At 38.3% G+C, this 25696-nt stretch overlaps 1 protein-coding gene and 1 non-coding gene across 4 annotated transcripts in view; both read left to right on the forward strand.

Moving 5' to 3' along the window:
• Naip (NLR family apoptosis inhibitory protein) overlaps nt 1–20605 on the forward strand; it is a 30089-nt gene extending 9484 nt beyond the window's left edge. The window contains exons 6-14 of one of the 3 annotated variants that reach the window (XM_076856070.2): nt 970–1061; nt 4413–4494; nt 6954–7011; nt 8283–10400; nt 13529–13696; nt 15331–15483; nt 15856–15942; nt 17754–17918; nt 20241–20605. In XM_076856070.2, coding sequence (XP_076712185.1) covers nt 970–1061; nt 4413–4494; nt 6954–7011; nt 8283–10400; nt 13529–13696; nt 15331–15483; nt 15856–15942; nt 17754–17918; nt 20241–20605 — 3288 coding nt within the window. Of the gene's footprint in view, nt 1–961; nt 1062–4412; nt 4495–6953; nt 7012–8282; nt 10401–13528; nt 13697–15330; nt 15484–15855; nt 15943–17753; nt 17919–20240 lie in introns of all 3 variants that reach the window. The other 2 variants (XM_076856069.2, XM_076856071.1) reach the window with 2 other exon arrangements.
• LOC143400598 (small nucleolar RNA U13) lies at nt 5510–5612 on the forward strand. The gene has a single exon (XR_013091504.1). It is a non-coding gene; the product is annotated as a small nucleolar RNA U13 (small nucleolar RNA).
• Nucleotides 20606–25696: the final 5091 nt, after the last annotated feature.

The following is a 25696-nucleotide window of genomic DNA, read 5'->3' on the forward strand; positions in this document are numbered from 1 at the left end:
AGACATATTTCATTGGCATGAAAAATTTCAATGCTGGGCTGGGGTGTAGCTCAGTGGAAGAACATTGACCTAGCATGTGTGAGGCACTGGGTTTGATTTTCAGCACCACATATAAATAAATAAAATAAAAGGCCATCAACAACTAAAAAAAAAAAAATCTCAATGCCTCACAATTTAAAACCTTTGGAAGGAGTGTTTACCCTTTCTTCCTACTCACCCTATTATATTTTTTTCTTGCCAGTTTCCCTCAAGCTCCCCCCTGTCCAAGATGCTCACCCTCTTCCTTTTCAAACTTAGTCATCTGGCCCTTTTAGGATCCTGCAAGCTCTAGGACTTCATACTTTGGGCCAGACATAAAGGGAGGCTTTTCTTTGCCCCAGCTTTGTAGTACCTGCAAGAGTCCAAGAGTGAAAGGAGGCTTCATTTCCAAGGATTCATTTCACTTGGCAAATCCAAATACTAATTTCTTTCCAAAGAAATATAAACTCGTAGGAAACTTGGTCCTATTCTAGAAGAGTAAATTTGACAATAATTTCCTTATTTTTCCCACTGAGCTCCAAATATATTCTTTCTTTCTAATTTATTTATTAAACAAATACAGTTTGTCCAAGAAGTGCTAGGCATTCTTTCAGGTTCATGAGAAGCAAAACAAACAAAAATCCCCTTGTGGATCTTGAATTCCAGATTCTGATTGCAAATCTCTCTGTTGATAGGAGAATGGGGCCAGGAGAAGGTGTTCATCAAAGTGCATAGGAGCATCCAGTGACTACCCCACTTCTGATTGGGGACCAAGAGTCCTTCCTATACAGAATATTGCCTTGCTGGTGACTCAGCTTAGGACTTTTCCACAAAATCCAATTGGAGGAGAATTAGATTTTGCTAATAAAGATCTGATGGTTATTATCTGGTCAGTTGATGAATGCACACAACATTGACACTGATCAAGTTTTCTTCCTTCCAGGTGTAGAGGACATTGTTCAGTGTTTTTCCTGTGGAGGATGTTTGCATAACTGGAAGGAAGAGGATGACCCATTAGAAGATCACACCAAACATTTTCCCAAGTGAGCAGAATGAATGTTTAGTGTCTATGACTTTGAGTGCACTTTAATGATTTCCCCCTTATTATATCTATGGATGAAGTGTTTAGTTTCTTCTCTGATTCAGACGATGAGGACGTGTCTTCATATCTTTCATCCCTTTGTTACCATGACACTTCCTGTCTATCTTTTCTCTCATTATAGTTCTGTCTTGGTTTGGGTTAGATCAATATATATATATATATATATATATATATATATATATATATATATATATATATATATATATATATATATTTGTGTGTGTGTGTGTATGTGTGTGTCTGTGTGTGTGTGTGGTATTGGGGATTGAACCCATGTCCTTGTCCTGTCTACAAACTGAACTATATCCCCAGCCCAGATTGATATTTTTTTAAAAATATTTTTAGTTGTAGATGGACACAATACCTTTATTTAATTTATTTATTCTTTTATGTGGTTCTGAGGATCGAACCCAGTGCCTTACTTGTGCCAGGCGAGTACTCTACCACTGAGCCACAACCCCACCCCAGATCAATATTTTTATTTTACATGTTTACTTTATTATAACTACATAAATACTATGCAGAGCTAAAGCTTGTAATAAATTGTGGCATTTTTTCCTTTCTTGTCATTTGCCCCTACTCCCAGTACTAAAGATTGAACCCAGGGCCTAGCACAAGATAGACACATCCTCTGCTGCTGGGATATATTTCCAGTCTTTTTTTTTTTTTTTTTTAAGACTAAGTTGCTGAGGCTGGCCTGCAATTTGTGATCCTCCTGCTTCAACTCCCAAGTAGCTAGATTTATAGGTGTGCACCACCAGGCCTGGCACGTACATCGTTTTATGTAGGAAATAATAATTGCCTTAAGAGGATGTTTGTTTATATATTTTTTGAAGTAAAATTCACATATTAACCATTTAAAAATATTTTAGTTGTAGATGGATGAAATACTTTTGTTTTATTCATTTATTTTTATGTGGTGCTGAAGATCAAACCCAGTGCCTCAAACATGCTAGGCGAGCGCTCTACCACTGAGCTACAACCCCAGCCCCACATTAACCATTTTTTAAATGCACAGTTCAGTGGTGTTTAGTACATTTACAATATTGTGCAATTATCTTCTTAACTCCAAAACATTTTCATCAACCCAAAAGAAAACTCTACTCATTAAGCAGTCACTCCTCATCTTTCCGTGCTATTCCATGCCACATCTTTGATAGACACCAATCTGCTTTGTGCCTCTGGATTTACCTCAGGTAGACATTTCACACAAATGGAAGCATGCAATATGCTTCCATTCTGTGTCTGGTGTCTTTCTTTCTTTGTTTTATTTATTTTATTTATTTATTTTTTATGTGGTGCTGAACATCAAACTGAGTGCCTCCCATGTGCTAGGCAACAACCCCAGCAACAACCACTGCAACAAACCCAGCACCCTGGCTTCTCTCACTTAGTATATTTTTGGGGGGTTTATCCATGTTGTAAAGCGTATCAGTATTTTATTCCTTTTGAAGCCAAATAATATTCTATATGAATATACTACATTTTATCTATCCATCCACTGGTTCTTGGACATTTGAGTTGTTTCTACCGTTTGGTTTTTATGAATAGTGCTACTACAAAGTGGAAGATACTGTTTGAGTACCTGTATTCAATGCTTTTGGGTATAGAGGAGTTGAATTGCTAGATTATATGGTAATTCAATTTTAGCTTTTTGTCAAACTGTTTTCCACCATTTTAATTTCTTATCAACAATATATGAAGGCTCCAAATTCTCTATAGCCTCATCAACACTTATTTTCCAGTTTTTTTTTTTCAGTTATCTTACAGCTATTTCCTTAGCTTTTTATACACTTAGCACCAGTTCATCTTCAAATTCTCCCAAGTGCTTAGATATCTTCTCAGTCATTCTAATCTATCAAATATCTCATCATTTTCATCTCCTTGAAGGAGTTTCTCCCAGAATGCCTTGACTCGCTGCAGTATGAACTACTTATCCTATAGTCATCCTGGGATCCTGGGATCTTCATGATCATCCTGGACATTCCTCTCCTGTGTTGTTTCTATTTCCTGGATCTAATCTCATTCTCTTCTTGATTTACTTTCTCATTTTGGAGGACTACTCAGCCACAGTACTCTTGGAAAGATTGTATAAGAGATATATTATTTTAGTTTGAATATATCACATATATTTTAATGGATGTATCTATTTTCCCCTACTCTCACAATTTTTGGTAATTTAGTTAGGTATAGGATTCTAGATTGGAAGTTATTTTGTCTTAGTTTTTGGTACTGGGGATTTACCCCAAAGGAAATTTACCACTGAGCTATTTGCCTGTTTTTTTTTCTCACTGATGTCTTTTTTTTTCTTTCATACATTACAATAGTGAAATTAATTACATTCATAATTATTCACAACACAATTTTTCATAACTCTGTATATAAAGTATGTTCACACCAAATTATGACATTATACATGAGCTCTCTTATTGATTTTTTTGCATTACAATTCTTAATACTCCTTTATATACAATTTATCATATCTCTGTTTGTATATAAGGTATGTTGACACTAAATTCACATCTTCATACATGTATTTTGTATAATGATAACCATCTCCTTCCACCATCCTTGTTGTTCCCCTTCTCCCTCCCTTTCTCTCCCACCCCTATTCCCTATCTAGATGTAATCTTCCTCCCCTGCTCTCCTTCCCTATCCCACTTTGAGTCACCCCCCTTATATCAGAGAAAACATTCGGCATTTGTTTTGGGGGGATTGGCTAGCTTCACTTAGCATAATCTTCTCTAATACCATCCATTTCCCTGCAAATGCCTTGGATTTGTACATGTAGCTTTCTCTAATTTTGATTCTTTAAATTAATCCTAGTTGGTTTTATGGATGAACATTAAATATACACTCATCCCACCAAATTCCCTGGCTTTACAAACCATGTACATTTCTATTGCTGAAAGCCACAGTCTAAATGTCTTATGTGTTTATGACACTGACAGAGTCACTGAAAATGTTAGTTTTATACTTAATTCTTGTCATTAAAACTCTGATTTTTAAAAGTATAATATGCCAGGTGCAGTGGCACACACCTGTAATCCCAGCAGCTTGGGAAGCTGAGGCAGGAGGGTTCATGAGTTCAAAGCCAGCCTCAGCAAAAGCAAAGTACTGAGCAATTCAGTGAGACCGTGTCTCTAAATAAAATCCAAAATAGGGCTGGGGATGTGGCTTAGTGGTCGAGTACCTCTGGGTTCAATCTTGGTATCCCCCCCCCTGAAAAAAAAGTGTAATGCAAGTGTTTAATTAGAGCAATACTTGTTTAACTTATACCTTTTATGCTTAGTTGTCCATTTCTCCAAAATATGAAGTCCACTGCAGAAGTGATTCCAGACCTTCAGAGCCATGGTGAACTTCCTGAAGTAATGGTAATGAACACCTGATCATGTGATTGAAAACTGTTTTGAACAGTAATTGCTCATTATAAATAAGTAAATAAATAAATTCCATGACTATCTACTAAGTCCCTATCAAGTGCTAGGTGCAGATGGGGATACCACGTAAACCAGGATGGTACAATTTCTAGCTTCATGAAAGGTACAATCAGTTCCTTCTACTTTGGGGCTCAGACTCTTTCACACTTAGAGTTGATCAGCTCCAAGCTAAACGGATCTCACCTGTGATCTTCATTTGGCAAGTAGTAAGGCCTGACTTCCTACTTGGCTTTTTTTAGGAATGCCCAGCAAAATCATAAATCCAGATAATAGGTTGACCCCCTTAAACTGAGAAATCCTATTAGTTCTCTGAGATATAAGCCAACTATCAGTTTGATAGATAACAAACACATACCACCTTATTTTGAGACTGTATGGAACTATAACAAACACATACCCCCTTATTTTGGACTGTTATGTTTGTCATCCCACAGAAAGAAAACAAAGCAATTTTCTGTTCACTTGGTATGTCTTTTATATTTGAGAATTAAAAATTGACAGTGAAACCAGGTATGTTGGTGCATGCCTATAATCCCAGCTACTTGGGAGGCTTAAGCAGGAGAATCACAACTTTGAGGCCAGCCTGGGCAGCTTTGAGACCTGTTTCAAAATAAAATTTAAAAAAGGTCTAGGGATATAGTTCACTGCATGTGCAAGGTCCAGGCTTTAATCTCCAGTACTGCAAACAAACAATAAAATCTAATTCAAAATGGCATTGAAGCTGGGCGCAGTAGTGCAATCCTGTAATCCCAGGGGCTCTGGAGACTGAGGCAGGAGGATCACAAGTTCAAAGCCAGCCTCAGCAACTTAGCAAGGCTCTAAGCAATTCATTGAGATGCTGTCTCTAAATAAAATACAAAATAGGGCTGGGGATGTGACTCAGTGGTCGAGTGTCCCTGAGTTCAATCCCTGGTACCCGTCCCCTGACACCCGCAAAAATAACATTGCGATCATAAGTGGGTGTTTAAGTGTGATGACTGGGTTTTTATGACATTTTGTGAGATGTGTCTCCCTCAAATCTTGTTACAAAAGTGTATGTTACCCATTTGATGTAAAAAGGTGAAGGGTGTGACATTGAAGCTGGGCATGGTGGTCCACGTCTGTAACTCCAGCAACTCAGTAGTCTAAGGCAGGAGAATCACAAGGTTGTGGCCAGCCTCGGGAACTTAGCAAGACCCTGTCTCAAAATAAATAAATTAATTAATAAATAAAGGACTGGGACAATGGCTCAGTGGTAAAGTACCTCTGTGTTCAATCAGCTGTACCACAAAAAAATAAAAATTTTTAAAAAGTGGCAATGAAGAAAAAATTTGGAGACATAAATAGGTTATTCTTACTTTCTTTTTTTCTTTTCACACATGCTAAACAAGTTCTCTGCCACTGAGCCATACCCCGAGCCCCTTTTTAAAATAGCTCATTTTTAAAAAAATATTTTCTCAGTTGTAGATGGACACGATATCTTTGCTTACTTATTTATTTTTGTTTGGTGCTGAGGATCGAACCCCGTGCCTCACACATGCAAGGCAAGTGCTCTACCACAGGGCTACAACCCCAGCCCCAAATAGTTCATTTTTAAAAGGAAGAAACATACATTCCAGGTGTGTAATAATAAACATGTATTTATCAACTAAGGACAGAGGCTGCACCTCAGGGTTCTTCTTGCTCTAAACATTATTATATATTCTGATTATCTTAAAAGTATTCACCATGGAATGTACCATATATGTATCATTGTTATGTTTGTTTATATGAAGTATCCCCCAAGATTCCTGTGTTTAAGGCTTAGTCTTCAATGTGCTGCATGTACTTGCAAAGTACAGAGGTGGAGCTTTTGGGAAGTGATTAGATCATGAAGGCTCTGACCAAATTAATGGATTAATGCATTAATGGACTAATAGTTGGATGGCGTTATTGAGAGGTGATGGAAACAGTAGGAAGTGGGGCCTACTTGGTGGAAGTAGGTCACTAGGAGCATGCCTTGGAAGGGTTTATCTTGTCCCTGGCCCCTTCCTCCCTCTCTCTGCTTTGTGGCTGTTGCAAGATGAGCAGCTTTCCTCCATCATGTCCTTCTGCCATGATATTTCTGCCTTGGAGCTGACCACAGACTGAAGCCTCTGGAACTGTGAGCCAAAATAAATCTTTCCTCCTCCAGGTTGTTTTAATCAGATAGTTTTTCCCGGTGACGAAAAGCTGACTGACACAGTCATCTAAGAACACATGTACCATCTTGCAGATGTTTGCAAATGGTTAATTATTTTGCATTTAGAGCACTCCTTTTAGCATAAACACTTGAGGGTAGGCTGTGTTTAGAAGATGTTGGATCCTCAATAATAATATGATGTCTTACTCTCTTATGCAAATTTTTATTTAATAAAGAATTTTCTTTTTCGAAGGAAACTACAACCGAAAACAATCTTGAAGATTCAGAAGCAGTTAATTCTATAGGGCCAGGTAAGAACTTGGAAGTAAAATGTTTATTTAGGAGGTAGAATAATAATAGTTACTCATTGATAATATATGCACTTGAGGCTTAGTTGATTAATTCCTATTTAATCATCACAATAATCCCTATGATGTAAGTATTATTATTAGTTTCAGGAAACGGGCGCAGAAAGGTGAGATAATTTATCTAAGATCAGAAAGGCAGTAATAAGTAGCAGAGCTAGAACAGGCCCATGCATTGTGTTTCACTAAACCATTATGCTCTGTTGCCCCTCTCCATGGTAGAGTTGGACAATTTAAGCAGGAATCCTATCTGAACTCCTTAGTTGTAATTTCAAACCATTTAGAACTTCATATCTCTCATCTATGAAAAGGTGATACCATCTCCTGGAATAATCAAGGTAAGGATTAAGTGAGAATGCATGTAAAGCATGTCTTCACTAATCATAGAATGGGTCTTGGTACTCATAAATGAATGAATGCTAAGGAAATACAATCATTAATTCCAAAGTTGCCAGGTAATCATGGAATATAATGTCAAGTGTGTTCTAGACAACAAGCTGTTCTAGATTTATTCTAAAGGTCCAATAATAAAAGTCTAAGTAAATTAAAAAAAAAAAACTTGGAAGCAGCACATGGGATTATATGTATGTGTAAATATATTTGTATGCAAAGATTTGAGAAAAAAGTATTTGTGGAACTGGGGTAGCGTGCTTACCTCACATATATGAGGCACTGTGTTCAATTCTCAGCACCACATATAAATAAATGAATAAAATAAAAATGTCCATCAACAACTAAAAAAAATATTTAAAAAAATATTTGTAATTGTCCAAAGATCTCATAGATCAGAGCATCACTGAAATGGAGACTATTGTATATTGAGAGAAACTCAGGGTTCTTCTGGCATTTCCAGAGTGAATGCAGGACTGAATCCATGGTAATCAATGTGTTTCAGATACAAACTATTGTTGAAAGGCACCACGCAGCAAGTTTCTCTCCTGAGGTTTTAAAAAGGGAAAGTATAGAATTCCAGGAGGCTCCTAATAAGCACATTTCTAGGTCCCCATGTCAAGTAGGGTACTGGGGTTCATGCTCCCCACATTCTGGTTTCATGGAAAAAGCTAGAAGAGAATCCCAAACTGGGGATCATGGATAGCTGTGGAAGGTCCTAGTCCATCTGTAGTAGATAGGTGGAATCATGGTGTGGAAAGAATATGGTATTAGGATTGAGAGAGATGTGACTGTGAATCCCAGCTGTGCCTCCCCTCTCTCCACAGAAGTGGCACAGGACAAAACCCAATGGTTTCAAGAGGCAAAGAATCTGAGTGAGAAACTGAGAGCAGTCTACACCAGTGCCAGTTTCCGCCACATGTCTTTGCTGGAGCTCTCTTCCAAAGTAGCCACTGACCACTTGCTGGGTTGTGATCTGTCCATCATTTCAAAGCATATCAGCAGCACTGTGCAAGAACCCGTGGTGTTGCCTGAGGTCTTTGCCAACTTGAACTCTGTAATGTGTGTGGAAGGTGAAACTGGTAGTGGAAAGACGGTCCTATTGAAGAAAATAGCTTTTCTCTGGGCATCGGGATGCTGTCCTCTGCTGAACAGATTCCAGCTGGTCTTCTACCTCTCCCTTAGTTCTACCAGACCAGACCAGGGGCTGGCCAGCATCATTTGTGACCAACTCCTAGAGACAGAAGGAACTGTTACTGAAATATGCCTGATGAACATCATCCGGCAGTTAAAGAATCAGGTGTTATTCCTTTTGGATGATTACAAAGAAATGTGCTCATTCCCTCAAGTCATAGAAAAACTGATTAAAAAAAACCACTCATTACGATCCTGCTTGTTGATTGCCATCCATACAAACAGGGCCAGGAACATCCGCCGATACTTAGATACGATTCTAGAGATCCAAGCGTTTCCCTTTTATAATACTATCTTTCTATTACGGAGGCTCTTTCCACATAATATGACTCGTCTTCGAAAGATGATGGTTCACTTTGGAAAGAATACAAATTTGCAGGGAATTCAGAAAACTCCCCTCTTTGTGGCAGCAATCTGTACTAACTGGTTTCAATGTCCTTTTGATCAGTTCTTTGATGATGTGGCTGTTTTCAAATCCTATATGGATTACCTTTTTTTAAAGCACAAATCTACAGCTGAACGTTTCAAAGAAATTATATCTTCCTGCAGTGAGCTGGCCCTGAGAGGATTTTTTTCATCTTGCTTTGAGTTTACTGGCAATGACCTCGAAGAAGCAGGGGTTGATGAAGATGAAGATCTAACCATGTGTTTGATGAGCAAATTCACAGCCCAAAGACTGAGACCAGTCTATCAGTTTTTAAGTAATACATTTCAAGAATTTCTTGCTGGGATAAGGCTGATTGAACTCCTGGATTCAGACAGGCAGGATGATCAAGATTTGGGACTTTATTATTTGAAACAAATTAAGTCATCCATGATGGCTGTATTTCCCTATGAGAATTTTTTGAAATATGTCTCCAGCCACCCTTCATCAAAGGCAGGGCCAAAACTTGTATCTCATTTGCTTCATTTGGTGGATAATAAAGAATCATTGGAAGATATGTCAGAAAATGATGACTACCTGAAGCACCGTCCAGATATTTCAATGTATATGGAATTTCTTAGGACGATATGGCAACTGGCTCCGAACACTTACTATTCACTGGTTTCAAAACGGTTATTGGCTCTTGCTCTAGAAATTGCTTATCAAAGTAACACTGTTGCTGCATGTTCTCCATTTATTTTGCAATTCCTTCAAGGGAGAACACTGAGTTTGAATATACTTAATTTACAGTACTTTTTTGACCACCCAGAAAGCCTGTTGTTGTTGAAGAGTATTGTTGTCTCCATACAAGGAAAGAAAAGGAAAAATTTCCCAAATTTTTCATCCCTGGCAAAATGTTGGGAAATCAACAAATCACAGGTACCAACTATAGATCAGGACTATGCTTCTACCTTTAAACCTATGAAAGAATTTGAGGAAAATTTAGCTGAACAGGAAGAGACCATAAACAGCTTTCTGGATTTACAACACAGGGCGCCACCAGACATCAGTGCTGGCTATTGGAAACTGTCTTCCAAGCAGTACAAGATTCCCCTGCTGGAAGTCCAGGTGACCAGCATGGATGCTGTGGATCAGGAGATGCTCAGGGTTCTAACGGAAGTTTTCTCAGCTTCACAGCACATTGAACTCCATTTAGATCACAGCAGTGGCTTTATTGAAAGCATCCGCCCAGCTCTGGAGCTAAATAAGACCTCTGTCACCAAGTGCTCTATACACCAGTGTGAACTCTGTGCCCCAGAACAGGAGCTGCTTCTCACCTTGCCTTCCCTGGAATCTCTTAACATCTCAGGGACAATCCAGCTACAAGGTAAATCTAAATAGATTTGGGGTGACTGTTCCAATGTGAGACTTTATTTCTTCATTCTTAGTTTTTAGGTAGATGAAAATTTCTGAGGGCATGAGACCAAAAATGTTCCTTGATAGAATGGCATAAAATAAGCTTTGAGTCTGTAATTAATGAAAGACCCCTGAAAAATAGAACGGTTTTCAGATAACTGAGATAAAATTAACAAAATAAGATGGGTGTAGTGGCACATGTCTTATAATCCTAGTGACTCTGGAGGCTGAGGCAGAAGGATCACACGTCTGAGGCCAGTCTGGGAAATTTAGGAAGCCTCTGACTCAAAATGAAAAATGAAAAAGGATGGCAATGTACCCTCTCTCCAGTACCCCTGGTTTCAATCCCCAGTTAAAAAACAACAACATGGAGCTGGGGTCATGGCTCAGTGGCAGAGCACCTGCCTAGCATGTGTGAGACATTGGGCTCCATCCTCAGAACCACATATAAATAATAAAAAATAAAGGTACATCAACAACTAAAAAAGATTTTTAAAGCAACATTAATATCAATATTTAACTAGTGACTTCTCTTTGTAAACAGATGTGAAATTCTTGTTATTAGCAAATAATGATCTATATATTAAATGATGCTTTAAAATTACCTTCATGCTAACTACCTGACGGAAAAAAGTGCTTGGCTTCTCCAGAAAAGAAAAGGATAAACAGGAAATAATGTCTCTCATACATTTGTGTCTTCTAAGCAACATGTGATCATTTTAGCGTAAACATTGTCTACCTCTCCTTAAATTTATTTCTTTGTACATATATTTTTTGATGTCATTGTAAATGGCATTTAATTTTTTTTTCATTTTCTAATTATTGCCGCTCTTTGACTTTCAACAATTTGAAGTATATCTAGTTGTGCTTTGCTTTGCGTATGTCTTACTTGAGGGTTATTCAGTTTTTTTTTTTAAATTTCTGTGGGTTGATATTTATCATTAAATTTAGAAATAGTTTAACTATTAAAAATGTTTTTACTATGGTAAAATATATATAACAAAATTTTCCATATTAACAGGTTTTTTTGTTTGTTTGGTACTGGGGATTGAACCCAGGAGGGTTTAACCACAGAACCACATCCCCAGACCATTTTATGTTTTATTTTGAGGCAGGGTCCCGCTGAGTTGCTGAAAGCCATGCTAAATTGCTGAGGCTGGCCTCAAACTTGTGATCCTCCTGCCACAGTCTCTGGGGTTACAGGCATGCACCACCCTGGTTCTGTTCTGTTCTTTCTTTTTCTTTTTTCTTTTCTTTCTTTCTTTTCTTTTTTTTTTTTTTTTGCTGCAGTACAGGGGGTTGAACCCAGTGGTACTTAACCACTGAGCTATTTTCCAGCACACAACCTTTCTTTCTTTCTTTCTTTCTTTCTTTCTTTCTTTCTTTCTTTTTTTTTTCCTCCAGACACAGATTTATTTAGGATAGCAGTTACATATTTAAGTGAGAATGCAGTCTATGTCAAGGGAGAGATGTCTTTTAGGGGTAAAGTAAGAAGTACACATTCAAGGGAGAATACCAGTCATCTTAAGAGTGAGCAGTTTGGGGGATAAAGAAGGAACACACATTCAAGGAAGGATGTGGGTGATCTCCAAAGGGAGAGACAGCCTTTGCTCTTTTTTTTATTTTGAGACAGAGTCTCACTAACTTGTCTGGCTGACCTTAAAATTGCTATCTTCCTGCCTCACATTGTTGAGTAGTCAGGATTACAGGCATGTGCCACTGAGTCCAGTCCCTTTATTTCTTTTTGTAGCTGAATGATATTCCATTATATATAATGGAATATCATTATATATATATATATATATATATATATATATATATATATATATATATATATATATATATAATGAAGGTCCAATATATATATCACGTTTCTTTTTTTTAAGCTTTTTTAGTTGTCAGTGGACCTTCATTTTATTTATTTCTATGTGGTGCTGAGAATCGAACCCAGTGCCTCACACATCCTTGGTGAGTGCTCTACCACTGAGCCACAATCCCAGCCCCTATATATTACATTTCATCTAGTCATTGCTCCCTTGATGGACGCTTAGGTGATTTCTTTCTTCTGGCTACTGTGAACAATGCTGAAATGAACATTAGTTTTACAAGTATCTGTTTGAGGCCCTGCTTTTTAATTGTTTTGAGTATATCCTATGGGTAGAATTTCTGCTTCATATGGTAATTCTGTTTAGGTTTTTGAGGAACTTGCAAACTATTCTTCAGTGGCTATACAATGTTATATTTCCACCAGTTATATGCAAGAGTTCTAATTTCTCCACATCCTCAGTTTTTCTTTTTTTTTTTTTTTTTTGCTAATCATAAAACCATCTAATAGATGTGAAATGTTATCTCATTGTGCTTTTGATTTGCATTTTCCTAATGACTGAATGATATTGAACATCATCTTTTCATATTCTCATGATGGCTGTATCTCTTTTTTTGAGAAATGTCTAGTCAAGTTCTTTGTCCATTTTAAATTTTTTTGTTGATATTGTTGTTATGCTGTAGAAGTTCTATGTATATTTTGTATATCAAACCCTTATTAGAAATATGGTTTGAAAAATATTTTCTCCTATTCTGTAGATTGTAATTTCTCTTTATAGTATTCAGTGCACAAAAGTTTTAAATTTGATGAGGTCTAATTAATTAATTAATTAATTAATTGTTTTTCCCTAGTGCTTTTGATGTCATATCTAAGAATCCATTGCCAAGTTCAAGGTCATGAAGATTCACCCCTATGCTGTCATCTAGGAGTTGTATGATTTTAGCTCTTATGTTTGCCATTGATCCATTTCAATGAATTTAATTTTTTTTTACATTCTCTTGCTTATGCAAACTCAACTGTTCTCACACCAATTATTGAGGAGATATTTTATTTATTTTTGTAAGACCAGAGAGTCACACAGGGCTTCCCATATAGAATGTAATTAGTACAGGCTGCAGATAGCAATGTCTGCATATGCATACTTTCTAAAAAAGAAAATGGTATCTGACAGGTTTTCATTTCAAAATGTGAAAATAGCTGATGAATCAAAATGAAAGTTTCTATATTTCCATTTGGAGCACTGTAATGATGAGAAACCGTGTGCCACTTTCCAGATCAAATCTTTCCTAACTTAGACAAATTCCTGTGCCTGAAAGAACTGTCTGTGAAACTAGATGACAAACCAAATACTTTTTCAGTCATTCCTGAAGAATTCCCAAACCTCCACCATATGGAGAAATTATTGATTCATATTTTAGGTGAAGATGATTCTTCAAAACTAGGTAAGTATGGCTCAATTTGTTTGTCTTTGCATTGGTTAAAGAAACTACTTTTAATTTAAGAATTAAAACTTTTACGGGTATTAGAGTTCCAGGACCTCCTGTTGATATCAAAATCAGAGGATGCTCAAGTTCCTCATTTAAAATGGTGTAGCATTTGCACATAACCTACACACATTTTTCTATATACTTTTTTTTTTCAGTATTGGGGACTGGGGCCCTCTCCCACTGAGCTATATCTATTGTAAATTGTGGGGATAGTACTCTTTCTCATTAAGAAAGCAGAGAGCTCTTTGTAATTACTGAGTCTTTACTACATTCTTGGAACTCTTCTAAGCACTTCACAAATATTAACTTATTAAATCTTAATACCCATTCTGTGAGGTAAGGTACTATTATTATTGCCATTACAGCTGGGAAAATTGAAGCACAAAGAAGTTAAGTAATTTGCTCAAGTTCATACAGTTAGGAAACATAGATTGAAAGACAGAAAATTTGACTCCTAAATCTGACCTTCTTAAACCTTAACATCCTGCCTCTCCAAATTAGTTTGTGGTTCTTTTATTTTGCTTCTGTATAAGTTGTTCTTAACATTGCACCTTATACATTTGCCAGCTCAGGGAGATGAATATGTAATTGATAGCATTTTCCTGTTGCTAGCCATCTTATTCTCATGGTTGATGGACAGTTTGTGCAACCATCCTTTTAAAATACATCATTCGCAAAACGACTTAGTTACTATCAGTTCCTTAATTTAGTAAGTGCTGAACACTAAAGACTAAAGAAATGTAAAGCTTCACATGAAATTGATTACAGAGTTACATGCAAAACTTCATTGAAATTGAAGCTGAAAGAGATAGTTTTCTTAAATTTGCCAGCAATTTTTGAGTCAAACTTAGGTTTTTGCTTTAAAGTTGTCATCATTTTATGTTTCTTTGCATAGCATTTTTATTGTATAAATGCAATGTACAAACTTAGAGACAGGATGGTAAAGCTGAAGGTGACCTTATGGAGTCTTTTGTTATGGTTGTTTTTGTTTTTAGTACTGCTGGGGACTGAACTCAGGGCCTTGCACCTAACTATGCAAGTACTCTAACAACAGAGATGTACCTCCAGCCTTTTTTTTTTTTCAGACAGAGTCTGAAAAAAAATCTCTCAGGCTGGCCTTGTGATTCTCTTGCCTCAGCATGCCAAACAGCTAGGATTACAGGCATGTGCCACACCATCTGGCTTCTGAACCCTAATTTTTTAGAAAACAAAACTGATCCCCAGAGAGAGTCAGTAACTTGTCCAAGTTTAAATTGCTCGTCAGTCAGTTGCAGAACTTGAATACAAGTCCAAAGCAACCTGATTCTTAGATCATTATATCATGGTACCTTGTTTGAATTCAATATTGTTGGAACAAAATAATAAATTACAAGGTTGTTTTGATAGAAATTTGTAATTTGGGGCTGGGGTTGTGGCTCAGCGGTAGAGCACTTGCCTAGCACATGTGAGGCCCTGGGTTCAATCCTCAGCACTACATAAAAATAAATGAATAAAATAAAGGTATTGTGTCCAACTACAACTAAAAAATAAAAATACTTTAAAAAATTTGTAGTTTTCTCTAATTTCTGAAAACCCTTGATATTTTACAGTCACATTGATTCAGAATTCTCCAAACCTTCGTGTTTTCCATCTGAAATGTAATTTCTTTTCGAATTTTGAGTCTCTAATGACTGCACTCGCTTCCTGCAAGAAACTTGAAGAAATTTGGTTTTCTGAATCATTTTTTAATGTCATCCCATTTGGTAAGAACTATAAACTTAAAATTTTGATTTAAGATGTTTCTGTGGACTATCATATTAAAAGGCACTCTACAAAGTCAAAGTCACTATAAAAAGAGTCAATATCTTAAAATGCAGTTGATGTCAAGGAACATTTTATACTTGATCTTTAATGAATTTCTCAAATAATAAAGCTTAATTGTTTCTATAATTTTAAACATTTTTATTGTTTCCAGAATCATTTTCTGAGCAAGGATTTGTATCCTCTTAGTCAAACTAATTCAGTCTGAATTATTTTATTAATGTTGATCACTTCTCAAATATTATTTAAAGATGTTACTCTTTGTTATAAGAAATATAAGTGATATAACTAAATTCTTATTTTCTCTCTCATAGTCACCATTTTGCCAAATTTTCTCTCTCTGAAGATATTAAATCTTTCATTCCAACAATTTCCAGACAAGGAAACATCTGAAAATTTTGGTATGTTTTCAAAGCAGTTCTTTTTACTTATTCCTTATTCCCTCCCTCTCTCAACCCCTTTCTTCTATTTTTAATTAGCTACAACAAAGCAAGATATGTACTGTTGTCCTTCAGTATCCACTAGATTGTTTCCAGGATCCCTGATTGATACCAAATTCAGAGGATGCTCAAGTCCCTCATAATGGTGTAATGGTATAGTATATGCACATAACCCACACACATCTTCCTCCTTCCCCCCACACCCCCAGTATTGGGAATTAAACCTAGGGTCCTATACCACTGAGCCATGTCCCCAATCCTTTTTCTTTTTTGAGACAGGATTATGCTAAATTGCTGGGGCTGGCCTTGAATTTGAGGTCTCCTGTCTTAACCTCCCAAGGAGTTGGGATTGTATGTATGCATAATCGTGCATACATACAATCAATTCTAGATCACTCGTAGTCCTTAAAATAATGTAAATGCTACGTAATAGCTGTTATGCAGCATTGTTTAGGGAATAATGATATGGAAAAATTGTCTTAGAAAAATTCCTTGAATTTGTAATCTTCTTGCCTCTGCCTCCTGAGTTGCTGGGATTATGGGTATGCACCACTGTGCCTGGTTAAATATTTTAATTTTCTGTACAAAGAGCTAGTATGGGGCTGGAGATGTGGCTCAAGCGGTAGTGCGCTCGCCTGGCATGCGTGCGGCCTGGGTTCGATCCTGAGCACCACATTACAAACAAAGATGTTGTGTCCGCTGAATACTACAAAATAAATATTTTAAAAATTCTCTCTCTCTCTCTCTCTCTCTCTCTCTCTCTCTCTCTCTCTCTCTCTCTCTTTAAAAAAAAAAAAAAGAGCTAGTATGGTTCCTTTCAGTGGGCAGATGTCTTGGATAATCTATCCAAGGAAGATCACATAGTCTAACTAATGAAGACTATATCTTTGTGTGCTAATGGTGTCGTTGGCAGTACATATTAAGGCTGTATTTTTGGATCAAACCTTGCTTGGTGTGAGCAAAGGATGAAAACCAGAACTGGGGCTGAACTTCTGCAGCTGGCTCGCATGCAGCTGTGGGTGACCCATCCTGCTTTCAGAGACACAAGGAGGCAAAAGGCCCAGATTTTGATTTCTAGTGATTTTTTGTTTTTGTTTTGTTTTTTGGTTCTTGGGAAGGTCCTTACTATGTCACTGAGCTACATCCTCAGCCCCCAGATCTTGATTTCTAAATTCTCTTTTCATAAAGGAACCACAGTCTATGGAGCAATGGGTCATTCAAGAACTGAAACTGGGAAAGCCTAGAAGTTTGTTTTATGCTAGAAAGTATTCAAAAAACTTTAATGTATAGAAAATTTTTTAAAGAGATTCACAATGTGGCATGCTAAGGAGGGGTCAAAGTGGAAATGAAGGTTATCAGAGTGGCAGATGGTGAGGTTTTAGTACTCAGTGTAAATTTCCTCAATGTGGAAATCATTGAAGATGATTTTTTTTTCAGTGAGTATAGATGGGAAGAAAGGGAGTGGGATGGGAAGAAAGGGGGTTGAAAGCACTGCAGAGCTACCAGAGTAATTGCAATTCACCATAAAAAAGAAAATGGAAATATAATAGGCATCTTAGACTTCAGGACAGTAGAAACTCGTCAGGGGAGGATGGAGGAAGTGTGTGCTGACCCCTTTTCTCTTTCCCATGGAGAGGATGAGGAATGGCCTTTACGCTACATGGAGTCTTCAGATGGTGCATAATTTTTTTAAGTTACAGACTACTGATGTATAGGAATTAACTGTACAAAGAGAATAGCTTTTTTTAAAAAAATTTAATTTCTTCTGACAGCCTATACTTTAGGTTCTCTTAATCACTTGGAAGAGCTGATCCTTCCTACTGGGGATGGGATTCGTCAAGTGGCAAAACTGATTATCCAGCAGTGTCAGCAGCTTCAATGTCTCCGAGTCCTCTCCTTTTACCAAGTTTTGAATGATGACAGCCTGATGGAAATTGGTGAGCTATTCTTAGAGAAAGGGTTTCAGCTCACAGGGAAGGGGGGGCGGGGGGGCGGCTACTCAAGCTTTCCGCTCCGAAGTATCTATAAACACATTTGCCTCTCCTAAAGTTTTCAACCTACTTCCTCATTCTTTCTATCATATTGTTCCTTCCGTGTCCTTCTGTGGATTTAAGTTCATCCTAGTCAGATCTGGACATTCCAAGAGCGCCTCCCTTTTGAAGCTATCCAAGCCTGCAAGTCTCTATTCTTTTGTTTGTGTGTGTGAGAGATACTGGGGATGAAGCCAGGGCCTCACACATGTGTGCTAGGAAAACACTCTCCCAATTAGCTACATCCCCAGGCATGTCTGTATTCTTGACAACTAATGTTTCAGACACCTGGCCAAATATTTTCAAAGTACTTTTTTTTCAATTGAAGATTAATATACATACAGAAAGGTATAAAACTCTTAAGTATACAAATCAATGACTTTTCCAGTGAACATACTTGAAAATACACATACCACTTATGGGTAACAATGAAGCAGATTAGCACACAGAACATCAGGGCTGAGGGTGTAGCTTGGTAGTAGAGTGCTTGCCTGGCATGTGTGAGAACCTGGGTTCAAACCCTAGCACTTCACACACACACACACACACACACACACACACACACACACACACACTTGGCTTATTATGAATAATGTCTCTATGAATATTCTTATACATAGCCACACATTTTTTATGCCTGTTGCTCTTTATGGTCTCCTGTACTTCCTTTTATGAGTGGGTCACATTCCTTCTATCTGAAGACCTCCTGTAATATCTCTTTTCCAGTGGGTTAGCTGGTAATGAATTGTCTTGTGTTTTGATTGTCTGGAAATGTTTTATTTTGCCTTCACCTTTGACATGTATTTTTTTTTTCAGGGAGTATAGAATTCTGTCTTGGCTTTTATCTTCTCACCTTTCTAGCTTGCATTGTTTATTTTGTTTAATGAGCTGTCTGCTTTTATGTCATGTTATCTTTTCCCACTGTGGTGGATTTTAAGATTTTTTTTCTTTTAAAGAGATGGTGTCTCACAAACTGAGTGCAGTAGCACAAACCGAGTACAGTGGCGCACACCTACAATCCCAGTGGCTTGGGAGGCAGAAGCAGGAGGATCAAAGTCAATCTCAGCAACTTAGCAAGGCCCTAAGCAACTCAGTGAGACCCTGTGTCTAAGTAAAATACTAGAAAGGATGGGGAAGTGGATCAGTGGTCGAGTGCCCTTAAATTCAATCCCCAGTACCCCTGCAAAAAAGAGATGGTGTTTCACAGCTCAGTGTGGTAGTGCAGGTCTCTAATTCCAGTTACCTGGGAGGCTGAAGCAGGAGGATCACAGGTTTGAGGCCAGCCTCCTCAATTTAGCAAGACCTTGCCTCAAAATTAATTAATGTTTCCCAGCATCATTTATTAAGGCTGTCTTTTCTCCTACATATTTTTTAGGCACACACACACACACACACAAAAAAAAAAAACCAACAACAACAACAAAAACAAAAAAAAAAAAAACAGGTGACTGCAGCTGTGTGGGTTTATCTTTGACTTCTATTGTATTCCCCTGGTTTGTGTGTCTTTGTATGCCAATACCATGGTGCTTTTGTTACAATGGCTCTGTAATATAATTTGAAGTTGGGTATTGTGATGCCTCCAACATCATTGCTTCCTCCCCACACCCCCTCCCCTCTTCAATAATGGAGACTGAACCCAAGGGCACTCTGCCACTGAGCTACATCCCTATCCCTTTTTATATTTTGAGACAGGGTCTTGAACTCAGGGTCCTCCTGTCTTAGCCTCCTGAATCACTGGGATTGCAGGCATCACCATCATGCCCAGCTCCTGCATTGCTATTTTTGTTGAGAATTGTTTTGGCTATTCTGGGTCTTTTGTTCTTGCATATGAATTTTAGGATTGCTTTTCCTAGTTCTGTGAAAAATGTCATTGATATTTTAATGGGATTGCATTGGATCTATAGATTGCTTTTGGCAATATGGCTATCTTTGGGGCTTTTTTAAAAGAGATACTTAAAAATACACTATATTTGGTGGGCTGGGGTTGTGGCTCAGAGGTAGAGCGCTTGCCTGCCATGTGTGAGGTGCTGGATTCGATCCGCAGCACCACATAAAAAATAAAATAAAGATATTGTGTCCACCTATAACTAAAAGATAAACATTAAAAAATTATATTCAGAATTTCCTACCTTCATTATGATGGTGGTGGCGGGAGAGAAAGCTGATTTAAAAACCCTCATCTACCATCATTGAAATAGAAGTCCTTCTGATTCTCTTTTGTTTTTGTAGCCAAGGTTGCAATCAATGGAGGCTTCCAGAAGCTTGAGAACTTAAATCTTTCCATCAATCATGAGATTACAGAGGAAGGATACAGAAATTTCTTTCGGGCACTGGACAACCTGCCAAACTTGCAAGAGTTGACTATCTCCAGGCATTTCACAGCCTGTATCAAAGCTCAGGCCACCACTGTCAAGGCTTTGAGTCAGTGTGTGCTGCGCCTGCCAAGCCTCACCAGGCTTCAAATGTTAAGTTGGCTCCTGGATGCAGAAGACCTTGCATTGCTTGATGCCATGAAAGAAAGACATCCTAAATCGAAACACCTGGTTATTTCATGGAAATGGATACTGCCATTCTCTCCAATCATTCAGAAGTAAATAATTCAGCTAAGAACTGCTGATTCAAAAAATATTTAGGCTGGGCACAGTGGCACACATGTAATCTCACTGACTCAGGAGTTGAGGCAGGAGAATTGGAAATTAGAGGCCAGCCTCTGCAACTTAATGAGACACTGTCTCAAAATAAAAAGTAAAAAGGGCTGGGGATGTGGCTCAGTGGTTAATTACCTCTGGGTTCAATCTCCGATACCAAAAACATAAAATAAAATAAAAATAAAAATCTAATTATCAAAAACATCTTTTTGGGGGGGATGGTATCAGGGATTGAAGTCAGAGACACTCAACCACTGAGCCACATCTCCAGCCCTATTTTGTATTTTATTTAGAGACAGGGTCTCACTGGGTTGCTCAGGGCCTTGATGAGTTGCTGAAGTTGGCTTTGAACTTGTGATCCTCCTACCTCACCCTCTCAAGCTACTAGGATTACAGGCATGCACCTGTACCCAGCATCTTATTAAGTACTGAATACTAAAGAATAATCACTAAATGTGTAAGACTTGTAATAATGATAGTTTTAAAAGTCTGCTCACCCATTACTGAATCTAAGAAACAGATCATCACCAGTACCTATGCAGGCTCTGAATGATGCTCTCCTGCTATAGATTAGCTCTACAATCACTAATACAAAATGAACCCTCCACTGTCAAGGTCCACAAGGAGGGGGTGTGAAAGGCACACAATCTATCCCCACAATATGAAGAAACGTTCAATTTGGGTAAGAAGTGGCTAATTTAATAATTGAATTAGTTTCGCACAGAAATAAGACAAGACTTGACTTTAACACAGGATTCAGATGAATCTCTTCCAAAAGATATTTTTTAATCTTTGCAGGATTTCTTTTACATATTTAGCCTTGGTATAGTGAGTACCATTTCTTTGTACATTGCCAATGTGAAGAAATAGGGTTCAGGGGAAAATGCCTTTATTCCAGAGGCTTTTGAGAGCTCAACATAGGTATAATGCCCTGAGGATTTCTTATGAACCCACTCTACTTGGTATAACTATGATAGAATCCCATTTAAAAAACAAAACAAAACAAAAAAACCTTTTGGGGCTGGGAGTAAGTCAGTGGTAGAGTGCTTGCCTAGTTGTGCACAAGGCACCGTTTGTTCCTAGTACCACACACACAAAAAAAATTAACTCCTCTTAATATTTCTTTTTTTAATATCTTTTAAATATCTTTATTTTATTTTTACGTGGTGCTGAGAATTGAACCCAGTGCCTCACACATGCTAGGCAAGCGAGCTACCACTTGAGCCACATCCCCAGCCCTCCTCTTAATATTTCTAGTTGCATTACAGATTTCTGAATATATTAATTAGCTTGACTGTGATAATCATTTATCATTTCACAATGTATGTTGAAACATCACATTGAATACTGTTATGGTTTGGATGTGAGGTGTCCCCCAAAAGCTCAATTGTGAGATAATACAAGAAGGTTCAGAGAAGAAATAATTGGGTTATGTAAGTCTCAACCCAATCAGTAAATTAATCACCTGATGGGATTAATTGAGTGGTAACTAAAGGCAGGTGAGATGTGGGTAGAGGCAATGAGAGATTGGGGGTGTGGCTCTAAGGTATATATTTTGTATCTGGGAGGGAAGTCTCTCTCCGCTTTCTAATCATCATGTGAGCTGCTTCCTTCTGCCTCTCTTTTTCAACATTATGTTCAGCCTCACCTGGAGCCCCCTGGAATAGAGCTGGCTATATATGGACTGAGAACTCTGAAACCATGAGCCCTCAAATAATCTTTTTATCCTTTACACTTGTTCTGCTTGGGTCTTCCAGTCGCAGTAATGAAAAAGCTGACTAAAACAAATATCCATGTCGGTACAACTTAAATATATGATTTTTGTTTGTCAATTATACCTCAATAAAGTTGAGGAAAAAAGATTTCTGGAAGACTATTTTAAAATGTCAATACCACTTACCTCTGGGATGTGAGACTAGAAGGCATTTTTATTTTTCACTCCCTTCCTGTAGTTTTTTTTTTTTTTTTACAGTTGCCTATAATATTATATTTAAAATAAAAAATAGGGGACTGAGGCTGTAGCTCAGTGGTAAAGTGCTTGCTTCACACGTGTGAGGCACTGGGTTCAATCCCCAGCACCACATAAAAATAAAGATACTGTGTGTTCATCTACAACTAAGTATTTTTAAAAATAAAATAAAATAAAAAATAGGGCTGCAAGCTGGGTATGGTGGTGCATGCCTGTAATCCCAGTGGCTCCGGAGGCTGAGGCAGGAGGATCATGAGTTCAAAGCCAGCCTTAGCAATGATGAAGCGCTTCGCCATTCAGTGAGACCCTGTCTCTAAATAAAATACAAAATAGGGCTGGGGATGTGGCTCAGTGGTTGAGTGCTCCTGAGTTCCATCCCTGGTTCTGTCCCCCTCCCCCCCAAAAAAAGGGCTACAAAAAATAATAACCTGGAGATTAAGGCAGGAGGATCGAGAGTTCAGAGCCAGCCCCAGCAACTCAGCAAGGCCCAAAGCAACTTAGTAAGACCCTATCTCTAAGTAATATATAAAGAGGGCTGAGGATGTTACTCAATGGTTGAATGCCCCTCGGTTCAAATCCCCAGTACCCCCCCCTCCACAAAAAAAATCCAGTTCCGGTGGGAGAGGAGACAGGTTCGCTAGTGCTATTTAGTTGCAGCATACAGAGGTGTGGGCTTGGGGCATTTTGTTAAGAAGAGTCAGGGGTGGGGGACAGAGCTGCATGTGGTTAACTACTTGGTACTGGTGAAGTTGGGCTCTGTAAAAGGTGTGTGTAATAGGAGTCGGGCACTGCACCATCTGCCTGTAGGAGCACACTGAACTAGGAAAAGAAGCCCCTTCCTCAGCGGTATCCCACTGACAAAGCTTTACACTGAGCCTGCTGATAGGACAAGTTTTAGAGGGTCTTGCAGGACCAGCAATGAAGGCTGAATTTGGACATGAGGCAATAATTTGATTAACTGGTGTAAGTCAGTAAGAGTGTGGATGGAAAAGAACCTAAATTTCTGTCTCCTTGAATACCCACTCCAGCCCACTCTGACTTCCTGCATCCTTCTACTATGCTCACATGGAAAAAAAATCCCTTACCCTTTTGAGACAGGGTCTCAGTGTTGCCTTAGCCAGGCTTGAACTCATGAGCTCAAAACGATTTTCTCACCTTTACCATCTAAGTAGCTGGGACTACAGGTATGTGCCACTGTGCTGGGCTTGCAAAATCCCCTATATTTTCAACCTCTTTTTCCAAACATTCCCTGCACCTTCTTGATCTAACTTCTTATTTTCAAGTTTTTTTTTCTTTTCTTTCTTTCTTTTTTTTTTTTTTTTTTACCATGACCCACAATTAGAAATATATTTTACATCAAAACACACACATAGAGCTGGGGTTGTGGCTCAGCAGTAGAGTATAGCATGTGTGAGGTGCTGGGTTCGATCCTCAGCACCACATAAAGATAAATAAAAGTATTGTGTCCAACTAAAAAAAGAAAAAGAATCAAAAAAATTTTTAAAAATACATGAATACAAGTGTCATGTAAATAACTTACTAAAACAAAGCTATGTCAAGTATTTTATTAATATCCAGAAATACACAAGAATTATAATTACAAAAATACAGAAATTCATATTTCCTTGAAAGAGTTGTTTTATGTGCTGATAAATGTTCTTTCATCCTTATGTTGTCTCCCACCAGGCTTTTATCTCCTCCATTCCACTGTCATAGCTGTTTTGAGCATCGTGAATGACTTCCACACTGCTGGATTAGTGAACATTCCTATCTTCATCTTGTTAGCAGCATCGAACTGATCCATTGGTGGCTTTGATAGAGCCTGTTACCCCCTCCCCTTCCTCCTCAAAACACTTTTTTCCACTGGCTTCCAGGACATGGCTCTTGGCTTTCTGGAACCTCCCTCATTGAGAGCTTCATCTTAGTCTCCTTTGTTGTTTTCTTCTATCTGATCTAACCCTGGGGGTATCCCAGGGTTCTCTGACATCTCTGAACCCAGAGGCATTCTACCACTGAAGTACATCCCAGCCCTTTTTATTTTTTGAGACTGGGTCTTGCTAAGTTGCCCAGGCTAGCTTTGACCTTGTGATCCTCCTACCTAACTAAACCTCTGGAGTTGCTGGCATTACAAGTATGTGCCACTGTGCCCAGTCCAGCCTCTCAACTTAAAAATACTTCCTCAGTTATCTCAACCAGTTGAATGGCTTTAAATTCTCTGTCTACACCAATTTCTCCACTTCCATCCCTAGCCAAGACCTATTCCCTGACGTCTCCCCACCCCTGGGTACTGGGGATTGAACCCAGGGTCTCACACATGCTAAGCAAATGCTCTACCACTGAGCTACACCCTTATCCCCCTCCACTCATACTAGTGGGAATCACAAATGTCACATCTCTAAAATCTAAGTCCTATTCTTCCCCTCCACAAAAAGTCCTTTCACAGGATTCCTTCGCACTAAACCTTCTCCTCCCAGTTATTTAGCCCAAACCCTTGGTGTCACTGGAGTCATCCCTGACTCTTTCATATTCTGCATCTAACCTACTAATAAATCCTGGTGGCCGCACTTGGAAAACACACTCAGATCCAACTGGTCGGAACTAGCCTCCTTCCTTCCTTGGCACCTGTAGTGTTTTCAACATGTAGCTGGAAGGCTTTCTGTAGTCACAGCATACTATACCTCTAGTTCAAAATCTTCCACTGGCTCCCAGCTCAAAGTAAATGCTGAAAACCTTACAATGGCTTACACATGGTCTGACCCTTGGCTACTTCTGTTCCTCTACCTCCCAAATCTCTTCTTTCCCTCTCCCTCTTGGCTTCCTTGCTGTTCCCTGAACATTCCATACCCACTCTTGTGCAAGGCCTTCGCACTTGTCATTTCCTTTTCCTGGAAGATTCTTTCTTGCTTTGGTTTGGATATGGTTTGAGTATGTTCCCTCAAGGGTTCATATGTTAAAATGTAATCCTCATTGTGTGGTATTAAGAGTAGAAACTCGTTCTGACCCCAGTGTTTAGAAATGGAGCCTTTAGAGGGCTGGGGATATAGCTCAGTTGGTAGAGTGTTTGCCTT

The sequence above is a fragment of the Callospermophilus lateralis genome, chromosome 5 (assembly GCF_048772815.1).
Source record: "Callospermophilus lateralis isolate mCalLat2 chromosome 5, mCalLat2.hap1, whole genome shotgun sequence".
In the NCBI taxonomy this organism is placed as follows: Eukaryota; Metazoa; Chordata; class Mammalia; order Rodentia; family Sciuridae; genus Callospermophilus; species Callospermophilus lateralis.